At 33.8% G+C, this 19,499-nt stretch overlaps 4 protein-coding genes and 1 long non-coding RNA gene across 5 annotated transcripts; all 5 read left to right on the top strand.

The window, feature by feature from the left end:
- The first annotated feature begins 268 nt into the window (after positions 1-268).
- On the top strand, positions 269-1,833 carry LOC128179697 (uncharacterized). The gene is made up of 3 exons (XR_008243119.1): positions 269-426; positions 798-820; positions 1,089-1,833. It is a non-coding gene; the product is annotated as an uncharacterized LOC128179697 (long non-coding RNA).
- Positions 1,834-2,871: 1,038 nt separating this feature from the next.
- On the top strand, positions 2,872-4,125 carry LOC128181831 (uncharacterized). The gene is made up of 3 exons (XM_052850371.1): positions 2,872-3,053; positions 3,434-3,641; positions 3,935-4,125. Exons 1-3 carry the CDS (start codon positions 2,943-2,945, stop codon positions 3,997-3,999), a joined length of 384 nt encoding a protein of 127 aa, XP_052706331.1. The 5' UTR covers positions 2,872-2,942; the 3' UTR covers positions 4,000-4,125.
- A 1,909-nt stretch (positions 4,126-6,034) lies between these two features.
- On the top strand, positions 6,035-7,665 carry LOC128181771 (uncharacterized). The gene is made up of 3 exons (XM_052850290.1): positions 6,035-6,194; positions 6,862-7,078; positions 7,508-7,665. Exons 1-3 carry the CDS (start codon positions 6,111-6,113, stop codon positions 7,585-7,587), a joined length of 381 nt encoding a protein of 126 aa, XP_052706250.1. The 5' UTR covers positions 6,035-6,110; the 3' UTR covers positions 7,588-7,665.
- Positions 7,666-7,890: 225 nt separating this feature from the next.
- On the top strand, positions 7,891-8,827 carry LOC128181772 (uncharacterized). Its single transcript, XM_052850291.1, has 3 exons — positions 7,891-8,074; positions 8,326-8,518; positions 8,687-8,827. The coding sequence occupies exons 1-3, from the start codon at positions 7,973-7,975 to the stop codon at positions 8,761-8,763; spliced, it is 372 nt and encodes a 123-aa protein (XP_052706251.1). The 5' UTR covers positions 7,891-7,972; the 3' UTR covers positions 8,764-8,827.
- Positions 8,828-11,008: 2,181 nt separating this feature from the next.
- LOC128181656 (actin-interacting protein 1-like) lies at positions 11,009-17,899 on the top strand. The gene is made up of 16 exons (XM_052850133.1): positions 11,009-11,151; positions 11,936-12,057; positions 12,334-12,424; positions 12,642-12,789; positions 13,150-13,330; positions 13,471-13,548; positions 13,781-13,861; positions 14,071-14,162; positions 14,383-14,524; positions 14,715-14,796; positions 14,931-15,084; positions 15,432-15,510; positions 15,919-16,029; positions 16,398-16,571; positions 16,913-17,063; positions 17,524-17,899. Exons 1-16 carry the CDS (start codon positions 11,133-11,135, stop codon positions 17,628-17,630), a joined length of 1,812 nt encoding a protein of 603 aa, XP_052706093.1. The 5' UTR covers positions 11,009-11,132; the 3' UTR covers positions 17,631-17,899.
- The last annotated feature ends 1,600 nt before the right edge of the window (positions 17,900-19,499 follow it).

The following is a 19,499-nucleotide window of genomic DNA, read 5'->3' on the forward strand; positions in this document are numbered from 1 at the left end:
TTGTCACATTTTCAACAATCTTGAGGGAACAATACAATGTGTAAAAACTATGCGTTTGAAACAAATGGTTTTGAATATTGGTTCAGAGAGAAAGAATTCTGCTCATCTGCTTTTTAATGTACAAAAATTCTTCACTATAAAAAGTCAGATAATAAGCCACGGGACAACTTCTGTTTGTTTCATCAACCTGTAAGAAAGAATGAAAATATTATTTTTTGGTACGCATCAGTTGAAATAACTCGGAGCTTTCTGCGAATGTGAGAATGACAAATCATTTTTGCCCTGTTTGTTCTGTAGAAATACCACCCCAGACAATCACGCCGAAATACTCCCAGTAATGGCTCAAAGCCTTGGCTAATGGCAAGACACTCTACAAAACGCAAGAAATAATTTAGCGTGCGATGAAAGTTCTACTAACATTACAAGGTAAGTGAGAAAACATCCGTAACCTGTCTTTGGAATCACTAGTATGACTGCAGCAGTTGGAGGAGAGCTGGAACCTGGGAATAGGATGCAGGCCTTGCATGATAAAGGGAGGAATGCAGTGGAGGAGAATTTTGTTACCATCCCCTGCAATCATTCAAAGATGATTTATGGACAACGGTTAATGCATCGTTTTTCCTGGCTAACACTTAACCTTTGAGCTTTGGTGTCAAACACATTTATACGCATATTATTCTTTGTTTATTTTACTTTCTAACATACAATATTTTCGTATATTATCTATTTGCTATTAAGGAATTATTTTTAAAATGCATTTATAATTTTGCATTTTTCATTTTTATTTTTATTTTCAGGACGGAAATCCACATGGGTAATGGTAAGTATTATATCATTAACAACTCTACTTAAATCCTCCAAGTCTTTCAGTAATCATAACAATATCAGTAACTAATTTTGAGATTAAATTATTCCTCTTTTATTCTGTCCGTCAGAAATGACAAAACCCCACCATGTATTCAGATGTAAAGCCCAGTCAACCGTGACGAGCCGTATGCCTCATTAACACAGTGGGAAAACATTTTGCAATAAATTAGAAAATGTTTAACATTTCATATTCGGTTCACTTCCAGCCATTTTTTTCGCAGCTAGTTCTCCAAAACTGGTCTCCTGATGGTAATTCCAGATAGGATGCTATACAATCCAGGTTTACTATCCCTAGGCATGAAAAAGGCTTCGGAACGATGAGAGTGAAAGGGTTTGGTAAAAAGGGACACCTGCTTTCGCTTAAAAAAAATTGCTAAAAACTGTTCTGTCTGTCTGCCTGATTAACTGGTAGAGACTGATCAACAACCAGTTATTGTTTGGTTGGGGTAGACAGTGTTTCGTCCTTTTGATGCAAAATTATATTAACTGTCACAATTAAAACCAAACAGCACATAATCTAAACTTGTCACGACACAACGACAATTAAGGCCACCAATTAATGACTCATTAAAAGATTTTTCTTGTGAAAATTCAGATTTCTAAAAAATAATTCTGTACAATAACGCGTAATAGCACAAATGCCATTTTCAGGGAAATGAACAAAAAGAAAAAGTAATATAATCGAACAAATGACCTATTGGTGAAATTTCATTAATTTGACCCTGTGGGAAGAGACCAATGCATGTCATTATCATTGACGTGTTTAGTATTATTTCCCCCTCTACTTCATTTCATCCATGTTATGTGTAATTGACGTTTTCATTGATTGATCGGTTGAAAAATGAAAGAGTATTGCTCTTGAAACTGTTGATGAAGAATGGTGAATGGACCACCTTGAAACATGTGTCACAAGAAAGATAACTCTGGAATTTAAAATATCTGTGCACTCTCTTTGGTGGTATGGGACAGCTGCAAATTGTGATGTCTTCCAATCTAAATAAACAATAAAATAAAGTATTATTTTATAAATGTTTTCTTTTCCAAAATTGTTACCGAACAGCGTAGCGCAGTGGGTTAGAGCGTTATCTACGAATCAGTAAGACATGCGTTCGAATCCCGCTGCGGCATTTATAGTTTTTACTATTAATATAAAATTTAAAACATTGTTGTTGGTCAAATATTGTAAAATTTGAATATTCTAAACCGGCAAAAGTATTTTGATTATAAATAATTTTATCAACATTTAATATTCGTCCATGTACATATCATTATAGTTCATTAATTAAAACACCATCTTTTCAATTTAAACAACGAGTCGGTCGCTGACAATCTAAGGTATTATTCTACATCCCGAGACGTAAATTTTAACTAGACTAAGTATATGCTTTATTCAAATTTAAGTTTGTTTTAAGTATATTTGAAAGGACACTTACAACTGAATATGCATGTGTATCTTAAAGACTTTGACTATAACGGTTCAAAGGTTATAGCTATAAATACTAGTATTCGAGATTTCGGAAACAGTAAGGCAATCAGAAAGACTAGCAAACCCAGAGAATAAAACAAAATGTTGCACCCCTATAATGCATTCAAAACCTAATAAACATTCGTAAGAAGTTTATTTTATTGGATTATTGGTGTTTTTTTATTGATAAAGGTGTCAGCCTTCTTTCAAACTGTTATCTTTGAAAGACATACATGTACATTATTAAGTATACATATTATTAAAGAACTGATTGTCCAACGGTCGGAACATTTTATAGAGATTTATTTCCGGAGAATAAGTGCTCTTTTCAACATTATACATATATTTTGTTTACACAACAGGTACATGCAGGTACGTGCGTAAAACAAAATGATATGTATCTATCTGTACTTCAAGTGTGGTTTGAGGCGGGCGTCTGTTTCTAATGACAATAGGAAATATCTCCGCTCGAAGCGTCCCCTACTGGTCCTAATCACCGCCAAATCTCCGTAAGTCCGTCCGTATCTGGGCCACCATCGCTACTGGACACGGTCTTATAGGTGTAAACTTTCCTACCCCCAGAGTACACGGTCCTTCACTGTTGGTCAAAATGGTTCGCGCTGCAATAATTTACTGCATCACTCTGAGTTTAGTCTGCACTTGCTGGACATTCTCCCTCAGAAACATTAAGTCTGACAAGGAGGTTCTTCTGAGAGAATTGGTGAGTTTGATTTTTTTCAGTCCATTTCGTTTTCGAACAATTTATTAAAACTAGGAGCTTAGTGTAATTACCATGCTGACAGTACTCAATTCAATATTATTTCATTGGTTGAAATTGATGGTTAAAATAAATTCGATAGTTTCCAGAAAATGAAATATTCAGTGCTATAAAACAATTATGTCTCCTTAAAACTATAATATTCATGTAATATGTGTCCTAAAACTTAAAAAAAAAAATAGCATCAGAATAATACATTTTCTGGGAGTCGCTGCTTGTGAAAGATATACATTTTACGTAAAGAAAAAATGGTCATAGGCTAAGATTAGCTTTAAAATAGTATCAATTTGAGTATATCTATTGAATTTTGAAATAATATACAGGTTGATGACCTGAAAGACGAGGAAAAACGCTCTGACCATGCCCATGGCATCGTCTTCTTTTTTGGAGATCTGAATCGTGACGGCGCTTTGACTGAGGTGGAGCTGAGGAGACTGTTCTCGGGCAATGTGTTCGCCGCTCACCTCGAGGACCTCATTCGTGTTCTATTGTCACGTGACCTCGACAACAGCCAATCTCTAGATGTTCATGGTACATTTAGTAGTAATTATTCTAGTAATTTATCGTCATATTTTAAGTAATATAAGTTATGTGCAAAATACGATCCTGCGTTGTTAAAATTTAATTTTAATTCTGTTGACAAAGTTTATAAGGACAAAATCAGAATTTGGATTCATGCCCAGGTTGAAACATATAAGTTATCAAAAACTTTCGACTTTTTTACCGTTAAATTATTACGAAGGGGGTAGGGTCATGAAAAAAGTTGTATTTACATGTATTACACCTGAATATTCATAACCGTAATTATCATGTGTATTCTACAGAATGGGAAGACATCGAATCCATGTCCAGGGGAGAACTGGCGCTGATGCTGCTGTCCATGGGCTGACAGACCACTTGTATTTACCTGCACAGCACTTGAAAGGTCACTTACCTGGATGCTATTCATCACTAAATTTTATGTACAAACTTGTATACTTATTTTATCTTGTTAAATTAAAAATATTGAATTATGGATTTATTGTGGTTATTTTTTGTTCTGTTCCTAATATAAATTAGACTGTATGTCAATAGAAATTCATTTTTTTAAGGCGAAAATACGTACTTGTAACATCTCAGAGATGATTTTAACCTTAACGTTAAAAAGAATCGGGAAAAAGAATGGAAAAGTGGGTTGATTTTTATTTACTAGAAAAAAGAAATTACATGTATTATACATACATACTATGGATCATAAAAGTACATAATATACAGTGTCGTCGGAGGCAAATTGAAAGTGGAGGGGCTAGACTAATCCTCACAAATTTTGACAAGCAAAAAAAAAAATTCTTGCCTACCAAATCTTTTTTCCCAAATCTTCCGGAAAGCCCCCCTTGCCCCCCCCCCCCCCCCCCCCCGGTTCCGACGCCTATGATATATACATTAGAAAACGAATTTTTGTACAAGGAAGCTATAATGTAATTTTGTTTTAGGCAGAGCTTCTAAATGGCTATATCCACAAAAATATGAATAACAGAATATTATCAACCATTCATATTTTGATTACTGAAGAATAAATTACAATAGTATGATATAACTATGTAATTATATTATGTACTGTGGTTTCATTAATATTCAAGGGTATCAATTTTCATGGATATAGTGAAAATCACAGTTTCAAGGATACGTAAATTCTTGGCAAATGACCCTATCAATACTAAATGTTCAAAGAAATTGCACTTCAATGAACATTTAATTACGTGGATAAACTTTACAACGAAATCCACGAAAACTGGTATTCAACGAATATTGATGAAACCACAGTATATTCTCATCTTCGCTAGCCAAGGGTTTTCGGTCCACTTTGCTCCCCATAAACCCTTGGGTTATATTCTATATGATGGTATATTCTATAGTTATAATATTTGATCTTGCAAATTTCAAGGTATAGGTTTTGATAGGCAGGGTGTCTGTCGCTCAATCCTATTATGTTTATACATGTATACAATAAAAATATAATTTAATTCAATTTACAATCTTACAGCAAATTTCTGAAATAAAAATTGTAGCTTATATTGCTCTATTTGCCTTCTTTGTTTTGTTCTAAACCATCCTATTTGCACTAGTAAACGAATCTGTTAGAAACAGACCAATCTTTTTAATGATGGTAAGATACAGATGAACAAGACCAAATAAAAAGGGGCCGTGATTTGGTATATGTAATATAGGTCGATGGTTCCAGTCCACGAGACTGACAGGCCAGTCCGATAAGATAATTAACCAATATTGGCAATGTGTGATGAGAACTATAACTCAGACTTTGCGGATATTCATTTATATCTTACTTATTTCGTCTATGTCATATACGATGATATACTAGATTGTACGTACAATTTTCGTTTTTCACTGTCGGCACATCCATCCAGTAGATATAGATTATAGAAAAAAGCCATGAGCTCCTCACGAACCCTGTTTGTAAGGACAGAAACTCCCTTGCCTAGCAAAGACGAAAAAACATGTACATGGAAGTCTGAATTACGAAGCAATGTCATTATACGGTCAATTACTTCATAGGCACATTGTACAAAATTAATAAATACGCACAGGGAGAATGATAAATCAAGAATATGTACACCATATATATATATATATATATATATATATATATATATATATATATATATATATATATATATATATATATATATATATATATATATATATATATATATATGCCTCTATATTAACACATTATGATTTTGACTTTACGTTGACAAGATTAGATCGCTAATCTATTCCTAAGTACTTTTAATTTGATATTCAAATCTATAACTCATTAAATTTTCTGTAGTTGTTATGACTCACAGAACTTAGCAGTTCATTATCTATTGATTAATCTTAATTGAGTTTATGTATCATGTTTATTATAAAGTATATAAATACTAATACTTAGGCACAAAACAGAGTGAAATTACTTTCAAAAAGATTCATCAAGGATTGTGCCTCATAGCTCTTACCAAAATGGGAAATCGTAACGTGTACCTGGCTGCCATATGTTTTTTATTCCTTGCAAAAGGATCGAGCGCCAGAGGTTTCAACCTCAAGGTATGTGCGAATTTAAAGGGCTTGATGACTCTCTGACTCATGGACCTTTTTAGACAAATAGTATGTTCTTTGCTCATGGACAAGAAAAGTTTTAAACATCAGGAAAAGAATTCCGCAAAAAATATATTTTGAAATAGACAAACAATCTGTTTATTCAAAGCAGGCACGTAGCATCGTTTTTGAAAAGGGGTGGGGGGGGGGGGTCATCCATGCAATAATCTTGACAAGATAAAAAAAAAATAGCAAATAAGGGGGTGGGGGTGCAAGTTTACCTATTACTTAAATTTCACTGTTTATTTCCTTATTTTCAATTTAGTTTTTATCATGGTCCCATAAAAGTAGGGGGCAACGCCATGTTGATTCTATTTCTTGTATTTAATTTAAAAAAAAAACAACTTTGCTCCGCAAAAAAATGGAGGGCCTGATTCTACTTGCCTGAATAGCATTCTCTTTTAAGGCCTATCAATAAAATTGTTAACTTCTTGATTTTAATCTCCATCCTAACTATTTTGGACATTGTATATATAAACTTTGCTGAGAGATGCGGATGCGATAATGATGGAATAAAATCATCATCGCCCGATTTTTATTCGTGCTTAGAATGATCAGAAACGTGTCGGGTGCATGTTTAAAGAATTTAGGTTTTATTTCTCTCTCAATATTTCAGATCGATGAACCAAACACTGGAGTGGATCGCCGGCAGGAGAATGTCCCAGATAAGGACGTCAAAGACCTGTTCTTTGCCATATTGGACAAAAACCAAGACAAGAAACTGTCCGTACAAGAATTCAACTTGCTCAACTCATGGGCGGAAGTATCTAGCAATTTTGGAGATATCTATCACAAGTTTTGGTCTGGTAGAGAATCCTCAATTACTCAATCCGGTGGGTACACGCCTAATAGACAACTTTGGAATTCTTTTATCAAAGATTAACAGTGCAAAGGAAGCACAGATTCACTTTCAATTTAAAAAAACCCAACTATTTTATTTGTAAAGTCGGCAACATATTAAAATAGGTGGTGTTGAATGGCAGTTTTAAAACAATAGCAACAAATTTTTTTTTATAAAAATATGTTTACACTTAAATTGCTGACTTATTTATATAATATTAGGACCAATGCCAAACGCATGTCAGCAACCTATAGAATTAGACCGTTGTTGAATGACAGTTTTTGGACATCTGTTTAAAATAACCCAAAATGTTAAAAAAATGTGTACACTTAAAATTGCTGACTTTATTAGGATCAATACTAAACGCATACACTTGAATCTGTATTATGTATTTCAATTGTCTTAAATATTGATTCTTCAGAATGGAATGATTTGAGGTTTACAGACAAAGACATCAAAGATATGACAAAACCCTTTGAAGATATTATCATTTTGGCTTGAGAGGGAATTTACTGAGTTGACTATCTTTCTTCTGAATTAAAAGAACTGAACAAACCCTGTCTTGCTTCTTTTATTTTTATTTGTCAGGGTACATCAACTCGTTTTACAGTTAGTCCAACCTTTTTGCCAAAAGAAGGTGTTATATCTTGACTATAAATGGCCAAAAACATTTTTTATCATTAGCATCACCGTTGTGTATGAAGTGAAAAAGAAAACAAACGCCCTTAACAGATAGCCAAGTTCCTTTTGGCAAAAACGAAGGACCACCGGGTTGGATGAAAATTGTATAAAATCTATCCGTAATGTTAAAAAAAAATAATCGTCTGGAATATCTTCAGTGATCAAACTCGTACATTAGTTTAAAACTGTGACTTCAGCGTTCGACATGCGTTGTGCGTTAGTTCTAGTTGCAACCGTTTTGGTCGTATCTACCATAGGAGCACGTGTTCTTGATGATAAAGGGGACATCTTCACTTCTGTGAAAAGAGTAAGTACTAAACTAGGCGCGATTATTAGCGATCAGCTTGCAAGTTCTCAAGATCTATCACTTAAACGTCATGCAGATAATTTTAAAGTATTTTTTTTTCTAGTTGTGTATATGTATGTTTATATGCTAGTATACATGTGAAAGAGAGAGAGAGAGAGAGAGAGAGAGAGAGAGAGAGAGAGAGAGAGAGAGAGATATGCTGTTGCTTTCGGTAATCAATGATCTCAACCTTCAGTTATTTTACAAACAAGGCCCCGGCGTCTACAGAGTTCGATGTCCTTGACCTGCTGTTTAAGTACGGGGACGAGGACGAGTCTGACAGCCTGGAGTACTCCGAGGTCATGGAGTTGTTTTGTGGACGGATTTTTTCCGTTAATATAAATGACATCATAGCGTCCATCATGAAACAAGATAAGGACGGAAACAACAGCATTGGCCGGGATGGTAAACACTAATGGATTGATCATTTCAATTTGTCCTTTTCTTCTTCTATCTTCATCTTATGGCTTGATCATCTCAATCTTATTTTTATTTTCTTCATCTTCTATCTTCTTCTGTCTTCTTCTTCAATTGTAAATGTTGATTAATTCAATTTCTTTTTTGTAATTTTAGAATGGAGGTCCATTTCTTTCACCAAAGAAGAACAAAAGACCTTTGACCGTTCTCCCTATATCACCATTTTGGCTTAATGGCCACTGTCTGGAATTTCCTAAATAAAATAATTCAAGCAAAACATTTGTATTCACATCACCGGCTTAATCACTTCACATATTATACATTTATTGCATGATTGTGAAGGAAATGTGAAGATTTATTCCCCCGTGAAAAATCGGCACATTTCCCGAGGGAAATTTGATTTTTCAGGGGGTTGCCCTCGGGAAATGTGATTTTTTACGGGGGTTACTCGAACGTTCATGAAATAAATTGTTCATTATACCGAGCGACAGGTGATAATTTAGAATACATCAGTTTATAATCGTTTTTCGATTCAAGTAAAGCAATAACGTATAATTATGTAGTTAATGTTTACCGGTTTCTTTCTATAACAGTTTCTGAAATAAGATTAATGATTTAAAAAGATTCTTCAACAGAATTAATCATTTAATTGCATCTTATGCTCATCCTATTTATTATAAGCATGGAATGAAAATTCGAGGTTGTGAAATATGATGAAGAATATATGACGATGACAGGGAAATATGAAGTTTTATTGCCCTGGCACGTGAGTGTCCCAACCAATCAGATGTCACATTATGTAGAATAATCGTACTGAGGTATAATAATGAACTTCATGTAAGTGATGCAATCCAAATTATGAAGTTTTCTTGTGTGTTTGAAAATCATTCTGATTAGTAATATTTACCCAATTGATTGTTTCTCAGAAATAGTGTCCCATCGAGAATATTGTTTAATATAGTAGAAACCGATGAATGTTATATGCTTTTATAACCATAGGGCATTGAGTGTTACAAATATATATCGCATATTCACGTGTGCTAAATGTATCCAACACGAGAGCTTCTGATTTAAAAGTGTTGTGACCATTGGCCTGTGAGGATTCTGTATCGTGCCAGCAACTACATATGTACCATGACTAGAGATATCAACTTTCATATAACACTAACCATGCAATATAAAGCCAGCAAGTCGATCTTCATTGTTACGCACCGATTTGAAAATACCGGTATTGAACTGTATGTGTAACGTTACCGAAGACGTACATGTACATATACAACTGCACTTATCCCCGAGTACCCAAACTCCGTCACCATAAGCAGAAAACCTCCCGCGTTTCTCTGTAAATTATTTTTTGTGGTTTTTATCATTTGCAATCACTGAATATAATCTGAATCAATATAATTTATAAAAATGTATTAATTACCTTAATCAAAAATGTATTACATGTGAAATGTTTCATCTTGACCTCTCTAAAAATGGCTGACCACCGTAAATGGTCGAATGGGCCCGTATGTCAAAAATATCGATATTTTAGTGCACACTTAAAAAAGTTTTAGCTGATTTCACACAATTAATGGTGCATAAAATGAACAAGGTTTAATTCTGTTATTTTTTGACACATTCTTAAATTTAACCGTTGCAAATTGTTGACATTTGATTAAAGATTTTTAACAAGTAAAAAATGACGTCATAATCGTACTTGATTTCACACGGCGAGGAGTTTCCCGAAAGTGACGGAGTTAGGGTAGTGACGGAGTTAGGGGGCTATGCGATACATGTATGACATAAAAACAAATTGAGAAATGAATAACAAGTACTGGCTCGTTACCATTTATATTAGTCAGAAAAGATAAAAATCTAAAAAAAAAAAGTCACTATGTAAATGTAAGTTTTGAAATCCTTGTAGCACGTACTTCACTTTTGAGATGGTGTACTTCACGACAGCTCAGACAAATTTTTCAAATTTCAATATATTTTGAAATTTTGGAATTTGATCTAAGACAAATATATATCTCTTTTTGGTGTTGAGTGGGACCAAATTTCATCGACGTATTTTTGCCCACATAAGTTAATCTACCAGACCTTTGAAATCAGACATTTAGCTTTATAATAATTAAAAATAATAAATGTTCTATGCCACGTATGAATTTGTTAGCATTTTTCGGTGCTGTTAATGAATTAGTATATACTTAGTTGTCAGTCAAACTCAGTAAAGAAATTTGATCGATACCGATGTATTTAGTATACCTTAGTCAGATACTGATCATATTTGATCTATCGAAGGAGTTGGGACTGACTCAGTATGTTCTTTTAAATATATCGTTACGTGTCGTCGTGTGCTTGAAATGATTTTTATCACACCTGTACCTGTGTAGTGAGTAGATAAGTTCACATACTTAACTAACTAAAAACGGCAATTACATGTTATTTAGAGGTGAATCATATTTAAAGTTTTGAATATTGGCAAAATTTCACTTTACCATATATGGAAACAAGGAAGTCACCGGTCCCATCGCGCATGCGTTAACCTCAGTTATATATTTCCGGATTACAGGCCGGTGTGCATCGTTTTAGTGTATTTATCACTTAAAATTAAATTATGGGAAGCTATGAACAAAGTAAGTATACTCAGCAGCTATTTTTAACAAAATAGGTAGGGTCTGAGTATTTGTCTTAAGATATAAGACTTCTTTGCCGCAAATGTAGTTTTAACTTGAATTATCTCTGCACGGAAGCTGATTAAAGCTTTTGAAGACTTCAACATAGTCATAGTAATATTAAACAGAAGTATAGGGGTTTTATTTAGATTGATTTTTTAAAGTAGAGATTGATGACAGTCGTTAATTTAGAGAGCTTAATTGCATGCAGTATCAATGTTTATCATGTGTTTATGCAGTGACCCCTCCCCTAAATTCGGATAAACTCTGATCAGTGATCAGTCATTGTTTATCATAACACGAGTAAACAGAAACATCGTCTTGGAAGAAAATTTCAGACCACAAGCGATTGCATTCATTTGAATCTAAGATTCGTTTCTTTAAATAGAGTTAGACAACGAGTTACTTTAACTATTAATAATTAATAATCTTGATTGCTACATGTACAGGTATAGAAGTAAAGCTAAGCTATTAAATCTTAGTGGCAAATCTTATCTCTGCAGTATATTAAATGCTGATATCACACTTTCAAGTAATGAATTCTATGTCAACCTTCACTATTAAAGAACAAAGCAATACACGGATCATCCCCTTAACCCACCCCCCACCCCCCAAAAAAAATCATCAAAAAGAGCAATAATAGAATTACATCAAACCCCATTCATACATTTAAAGTTAAATATGTGTATTCTTAATTTGTTGCTGTGACAAACCAAAATTTCACTTATTACTTTCTCAATTGCAGTCAAGTGTTTTGCAAGTTTACCAAGAACAACAAGAGGCAAAGCCTTGGTTCTTAATGGAGACCCAAAGGGTAAAAACATGCTATATACCAATGGAAACAGTGTCATAATCAGAGAAGTTGAGGTATGATATAATAGACATTTATTATACAGATATTTTAATAAGTTAGACTGTCATCAACATTTTAAAGATTTCTTGCTATTTCAAAATTTGTACTAAACATTTTTACCACATGTTTACAAAACCAAAGCAGTGAATATCAAAGATATATTTTAGATTTTTATTACCACTTTAAGCACTTTAAGGCTCATTGATATTTAAAATACAAAATAATGGCATATAATCCAAATACAAGTCATGAAACGTTCCTATGTATACATGTTCTGTATTATTTTTCAGAATCCCTCTGTGTCGGACATCTACACAGAGCATGCAGTTCACACAACATGTGCAGCCTACTCCCCCAGTGGATTTTATATTGCATCAGGAGGTACATAGTAGTTACATAAAAAGCTACAGACATTGAAAACTTAATTGACTATATGTTAGTGAGAACCGTTCTACTGGTGCTAAATGTTTAGACCTTTTATGTTGATCAGTGTTGAGTGTTTGTATTTATTTAAATTGCAAAATGTGTTCAATATTGTTCAAGTTTAATTTTCTTTTGGAATTTTTTTGGGTTCAACTTTTATGTATATTTTTTAAAGACATGTCTGGAAAAGTGCGGGTTTGGGATACAGTTAATAAGGAACACATCTTGAAAAACGAGTACCAGCCATTTGCTGGAGAGGTCAAGGACATTGCCTGGTCTGGAGACAGTCAGAGAATAGCAGCTGGTGGACAGGGAAACCAAAAGTAATCAATCAAATCAGTCAATCTAATCAGTTATACATACAGGTATCAAAGTTCAGAATAGATACATTAAATGTATTTCAAAGAATACTGTAAATGTAGTATATTCAGCTGTGTATTCTATTTAGCATTTTTGGCAGAAAGTGGGTTTTGCTAAATCAAGTACATCTCTGAATGTCATACATGATATGTACGTGTATGTAAATGGGTATATTCAGAAATATGCTTAATCAAAATCTATGTTAACCTGTTAAATAAACTCAATTAATTTAAACCCTAGATATGATACATTTACAATCAGAACTTCTTATGTTTAGTAAAAAAAAAAAATAAAACAGGGATTTGGCAATTTTGTCTTTGCAGATTTTCTCACGTCTTTACTGCAGACAGTGGAAACTCCTTGGGAGATTTGATAGGACACAGTAGTGCTGTTAACAACATTAGCTTCCGTCCAGAGAGACCCTTCAGATTAGTCAGTGCCAGTGAAGATAACTCTCTCTGTTTTTATGAGGGTCCACCCTTCAAGTTTAAAATCTCTCTGAAGGTATGTCTTTGTGATTTGTGCACAGTCAATTTACTCAACGCTTACCTTACCTTGGTGACTCAGATCTACCAGGAAGTGTCTTGTCAAATAAATGTAAACATTCGTATACATACAGCCTAAATGCTTTGATTTCTTTGTAGGATCACACAAACTTTGTTAATGCTGTCAGATATTCTCCTAAAGGAGAATACTTTGTCAGTGGTGGAGCAGACAAAAAGGTTGGAGGAATCTTAAACATTTGATTAATTCTCTTGAAGTGAAAAAAGTCCTAAAATAAGTTCCTTCACTCGCTCAGGTTTTGATCAATTCTCTTGAGGCTATAAATCTTGATAATATCTTTTTCTTGTCTTAGGTGTTGTTTGTTTCATGAATTAAAAATGAGACAAAATATGAATTGCTTAATAATTTATTCACTGTAAAGTCTCTAAAGGAAATGTTTTTCTGTATCAGGCCTATGTATATGATGGTAAGACTGCTGAGAAAGTGGGAGAGCTGGGATCACCCTCAGCTCACAATGGTGGAATCTATGCTGTAAGTGCAATTATACTGATCAGCTGTGTCAATAACAAAATTTGAAGAAGTCAGATTGAAATAAGCTGATGATTCTAACGAAGAATGTCTCCTATGATTGTTAAGTGTATTTCATTTATTAAAATAAAGCAATCAAGAGAAAGTTATGATGAAAAGCTGTAGAGTTATGTGCTCTACAAGTCCTGTCTAAGAGTTATTTCCCTTTGTAGATATGCTTTAACAGTGATGGATCCCAAATTTTAACTGTGTCAGGTGATAAGACTGCCAAAATCTTCAAAGTCCCAAGTGGAGAACTTGTCCAGTAGGTAGTCTTATAAATTCACTTGAAATTGAAATATTTTTAAAATTCTGAAAGAAATCATATTCATTCCCTTGTGTGACTAACATGTCACAATTTAAAATAGTTTCTTTAAAATAATTTTGGAAGAGGAATGTATGAAGATCAGACTCATTAAAAATTTTTGAAGACCCAGTGTTATTTGTTTACCTTGACTTGGCATCTGTTAATTTCATTAACACAGGACCTTTGAGATGGGGAAGACAGTGGACGACATGCAGGTGGGCTGTCTGTGGCAGGGGGACAACATCCTGACCGTGTCTCTGTCAGGGTTCATCAATTACCTGGACATCAACAACCCATCCACCCCCAAAAAAGTCCTGAAGGTGAGACTTGTCAGATAACCCTCCAATCTTTTGCACTGAAAGGGCTTTCCATAATATAATGATTTATCTATTCTAATGCTCATAGTAAGGAAATGTTTCTCCTCTCGTAAAACACAAATATCACTGATTGTGTATCAGATTTAGTTTTGAAAAAAAGCTGAATAATTTTATGGTATCTTTACATTGTCAGGGTCACAACAAGCCAATAACAGCGATGGTTCTCAGCGAGGGAACAATCTATTCAGCAGGAGGGGCTTTAGACTCCCACATCAGTATCCTTTGTGTCTGTTTACCCAGAATGCTCCAGGGTCCAAAATGGCTTCCAATGAATTTCTTATTTACATATGTACACTATAAATTGACTATTTTAATTGTTGAGAGATTATAATTCCTGATTCTTGTCTAGACTACTGGGATGCTGGTACAGGGGAGAATGATAGGTTCACAGGAACCGGTCACAAGAACCAGATCCAAGATATGGTGATAGCCAATGGAGAACTGATAACAGTCAGCATGGATGACACTCTGAAGTTCTCCAATGCAGGCACTAAGCAGTTTGGGTAAGTTTTCCCAACTACAAAAAGGAATCAATATAGGTACAAAAATGTACATGAATATAAATATCTTCAGTACTGTATGACCCAGCCTTCACACACTATTTTATCAGAAATCTAAATTTTCAGCCTCAAAGGTGAACTTTTGCATCTAATATGCACTTGTCCCCTAAGGATTTGTGATCAGAGCTGAATTGAGTATTTTTAAAATGAGGATGACTGAGGGGGGCAGTGATGATAGTCATATCTTCAGGGAAAATATGGCATATGGTAAAATTATTTGGAGAATAAAAAGTCATGTTTTCTTTTACTTTTCTCTCTATTTGAATATGTATTTTATTTTGTTCATGCAGAGACTCTCATAGCCTGGAGTCCATGCCTAAGGCAGTAGCCGCAGGGTCCAATGCTGCAGTAGTGGCCTGTATTAATCATGTAAGTGACAACATCCATAGATCTGAACCTGACTTAATTAATACCAATGTATTTATTTTAAGGAAAGTTTGCATCTGTATAACTGTAAATTGTGGATAATGACAATGCTAAATTAAATTTTACTTCATTTGTTTTTTATTACTGCATGTAATCTAGATATAAAGTACATGTATAATTTCACTTTGAAGGTAAATGTTACTATATGCATTGTTTCTTTTAAAATCTACATGCATCACTTATGATTAACTATGAAGACTATGAAAAAATATGTAAAACTGCTATGGTAATTTAAGTTTTATGTTTTACCAATAACCTGTATAAAAATTATCAGATTTTTCTATATTTCATTCTGTAATATACATGTAGCTTGGCATGACCTTATAAAATAAGTTAATATTCTGATTTCAGGTGGTAGTTTTCCAGAACAAGAAGAAGGCCTTCTCCCAAGCTGTGCCCTATGAACCAGCCAGTGTGGCGGTTCACCCCAGCTCTCCTGTGGTCGCTGTGTGTGGAGCTAAGGTCAGCAAAACACAGCAATATCCTTAGTATACATAGAGTTATCCTTCTTTTACTATACAGATAATGTTTTACCATCAACATTTACTATTAACATTTACATAAGCCTCTAGGAACACATTTTCATAAATAAATATCTATAGTATAAGCCCTGTCTTTATTGGTTAAATATTTTTTTTCTAAATCTGACTAAGATAAACTGTACAACATGTTTAATTTAAGCTGATGAATGTATTGTAATTAGTGGGGCGCCGTTATCACTCCAAGTAGACTGTCTCCTTTCTTAATTCCCGAAAAATACATTTTTGCATATGATGATTACAGTGTGCTTACATAATTTAATAGAATTACATATTTATGATCTGAAATAGGACAAGAAGATTCATCTGTACACAATCAGTGAGAGCAGTGGAGCTCTGCAGGAGACCAAGACGATAGACAATGTAGCCGAAGCCAGCGACATGATGTTCTCTCCCGACGGCCAGTATCTGGCAACAGCCGGAGCCGATAGATATGTCCGATGCTTCAAACTACCCGACTATGAGGTCAGCAAAATAAATGAATACATGTACATGAATGAATGAACAATTTCTTGAAGGTTCAACATTTTTTTTTCATTCAGATATAGAAACCACCCTTTCTTTATTTAATCAGGGAAATTCTCTCAAATAATATGATTTCAAACCTTCAAGTAATTTTGTCATGAATAAATGATAATTAAGCACGATATATTTTCAGTAGTTTTATTTACACCCAAGGGTAGATTACTCTTGTTTCACAGTAATACCTTGTCTTAGCAGTCTTCAGTTGTTAGTACATGTATATATATTAGTTGTCTTTTTATCCAGATGACAATGGTTTTTTATGTTGATTTTTCTACTTACAGCTGGTATTCAATGATCCTACTCACTCAGCCAGAGCCACATGTGTAGACTGGTCCCCAGACTCCTCTCTCTTTGCAACTGGTTCCCTTGACCAGAATATTGTAGTCTGGAAACCCACAGCCCCTCATAGCCAGCGCAGCTTGGTCATCAAAGGTAATAGCAGAAAATTCAACAGCATATTTAAGGAGAAAGCACATGTAATATTCTGTGCATATCCCTCCCATTTTTTTATGATGGTTAATTTGTCTGCTATTTTTACAGACAATAAGATACAGTCAAACTTTGTTATCTCTAGCTAGATGGGACTGTTCAAAAACTTTGAGACTTCTGAATATTTGAGATATTAAGGGTAAAATACTTAAAATAGAAGTGGTTAGGACTTATAAATCACTTCAACATATCCTTTGTATTCGAGATATCAGTGTTCGAGATATCAAATTTCAACTGTATTACACAGACCACACTCACGCCTATCAACTTTCATGCACCAATCTCAAACACATACAAAAATTTTTTGTTTACAAAAAATTATCTGGTATAGTGATGCAAAAAAACCCCAAAAGAATACCAATAATTTTTTCTCTCAGATTAAAATTTCTGACTTCATTTTCAGCTGCCCACAAACTGAGTCATCCTACAAGGGTACGTTGGTTAAACAACGACACGGTCGTGTCGGCAGGCCATGACAGTAACATCAAACAATGGAAGATTCAGTTCTAGTTACATTGAAATAGTAGAACCTTTTTTTTCTTTATTATTAAGTTATAATCATTTCTACATGGACTGTGGCCAAATTAAATATATAGGTGTGAATGTGTTCATATCTGCAGAAAACCATCAACTATTTTTATATAAGTGCTATACAGTGTATTAATACATGTATGACTTGAGGTTCATAGAGGATACTCTCGTGCAATGTAACTGTCTTTTATACGATATTAACTTTGTTAGATAAACCTATGTGGAGAGTCTTGTGCAACCTGCATAAAGAATTCTCCATGATGGATTAAAAATTACTTGGATTAGTTCCAAATTTATGATAATTATGTCTAGTATGTATCATGTGTATGTGATTTAATATTGGTTATATTCACTTACATCTAAATAATAATTTGTGGGGTTATTAACTTTAAAATGTTCTTTATAAGATGATGTAAGAGTAATTAAAGTTCTTTTTTGTAGAGATGCATTGTATCTATTTTTAAAATCAGGAATTGTGCAATTTCCATGTACCTGTTAGCAATACACGTAATTGTTTTTCATTGGACTTGGTTTTTGCAGTGTGTTTTATTCATCATAACAAAATCTGCATTAATACCGTTATGTACATGTATCTTTTGTTGGGCTGTTGTACAGACTAATAATATATAAATATAGATTTTATTGATTTTTCATTTCTATGATTTAAAAACATGTCTAATCTTTATTGATTTTAAAGAAGGTAATGAAATCATAAACAAAAAGAGAAGTTTTTTCCCCATATAAAGAGATTGATATTTTGTAGAATTCATATCGTATGGAAACATTGTCTTCCAGTCAGTGTAAGTTGTTTATTAAAAGAGATACAAATGAACTGTGACATCAAATACATTATCTTGTATATAAAAATGAGAACAGTGTTAAATACTGCCTCATTTAGAAGCTTGAGAAAATAATTTGTAGTCCTGTCATATGTATTAAACTTACTAGTATTGATATTTCTTGTTTGAAGATAAAGAAGAACGCATAGGTTATAACTATTACATCCTTACACTAGTATTGTCATGTATACTTCAATGTGATTTTTTTTTTGTTTTTTGCTACTTGTATATGCTAACAGTTTGGTGTCCTTATAAACCAATCAAATTGTCTCATTCTTGTTGTTGAAATGGTGCATGTAATATATGCTGTCTACAAATATTAAATCTACTAGATGTAATAATCATTTGAATAATATGAATGATTTACAAAAGGTGCCCAAACCTAAAACACAGCAGAAATTAAGAAAATAAAATTAATCAAAGGGCCAGTTTCTCTGTGCATTCATTGGATCAAGCTACTCTCATCGTACAGTCTATCGGAGTATTTGTCCAATTATTGTCAGTGTAATGGAGGTGTAATATTGTATACGAAGTTACATTGTTTAATGATACAAATTGTTTACTCAATAAAACACTGACACTGAATCAGCCCTCTCTAAAATATAAAGATTGGCCACAAGTTTCCCCGACTTTTTGACGGCTATCGCGCTAGTCACGTGACTCTCTGTACTAATGACTAATACATGGGATTTTGAAAACGCATATTACATTACGTTTTCTATTATTGGTAAAATTACGATTTTGGTGTTTAGCATGAACACCGGGGTGGTCATGTTTAGTCTGGTACCCGCCCCCGCCACTGCGTTTTCACTTCGTTCAAAACGAAGTGAAAACACAGTGGCGGGGGCGGGTACAAGACTAGGTCATGATCAATTTGAGACAATTCCTGGAAAAGAACAGAAGACCTATAGAGATTTTCAAAAAATAAAAGCTAGATTTTGCGAATGTTGTATTTCCTGAATAATAGAATAATCACATTAAGCTTTACTGTAGGGTCAGATGGGAAGTC

The sequence above is a fragment of the Crassostrea angulata genome, chromosome 4 (genome assembly GCF_025612915.1).
Source record: "Crassostrea angulata isolate pt1a10 chromosome 4, ASM2561291v2, whole genome shotgun sequence".
Lineage (NCBI taxonomy): Eukaryota > Metazoa > Mollusca > Bivalvia > Ostreida > Ostreidae > Magallana > Magallana angulata.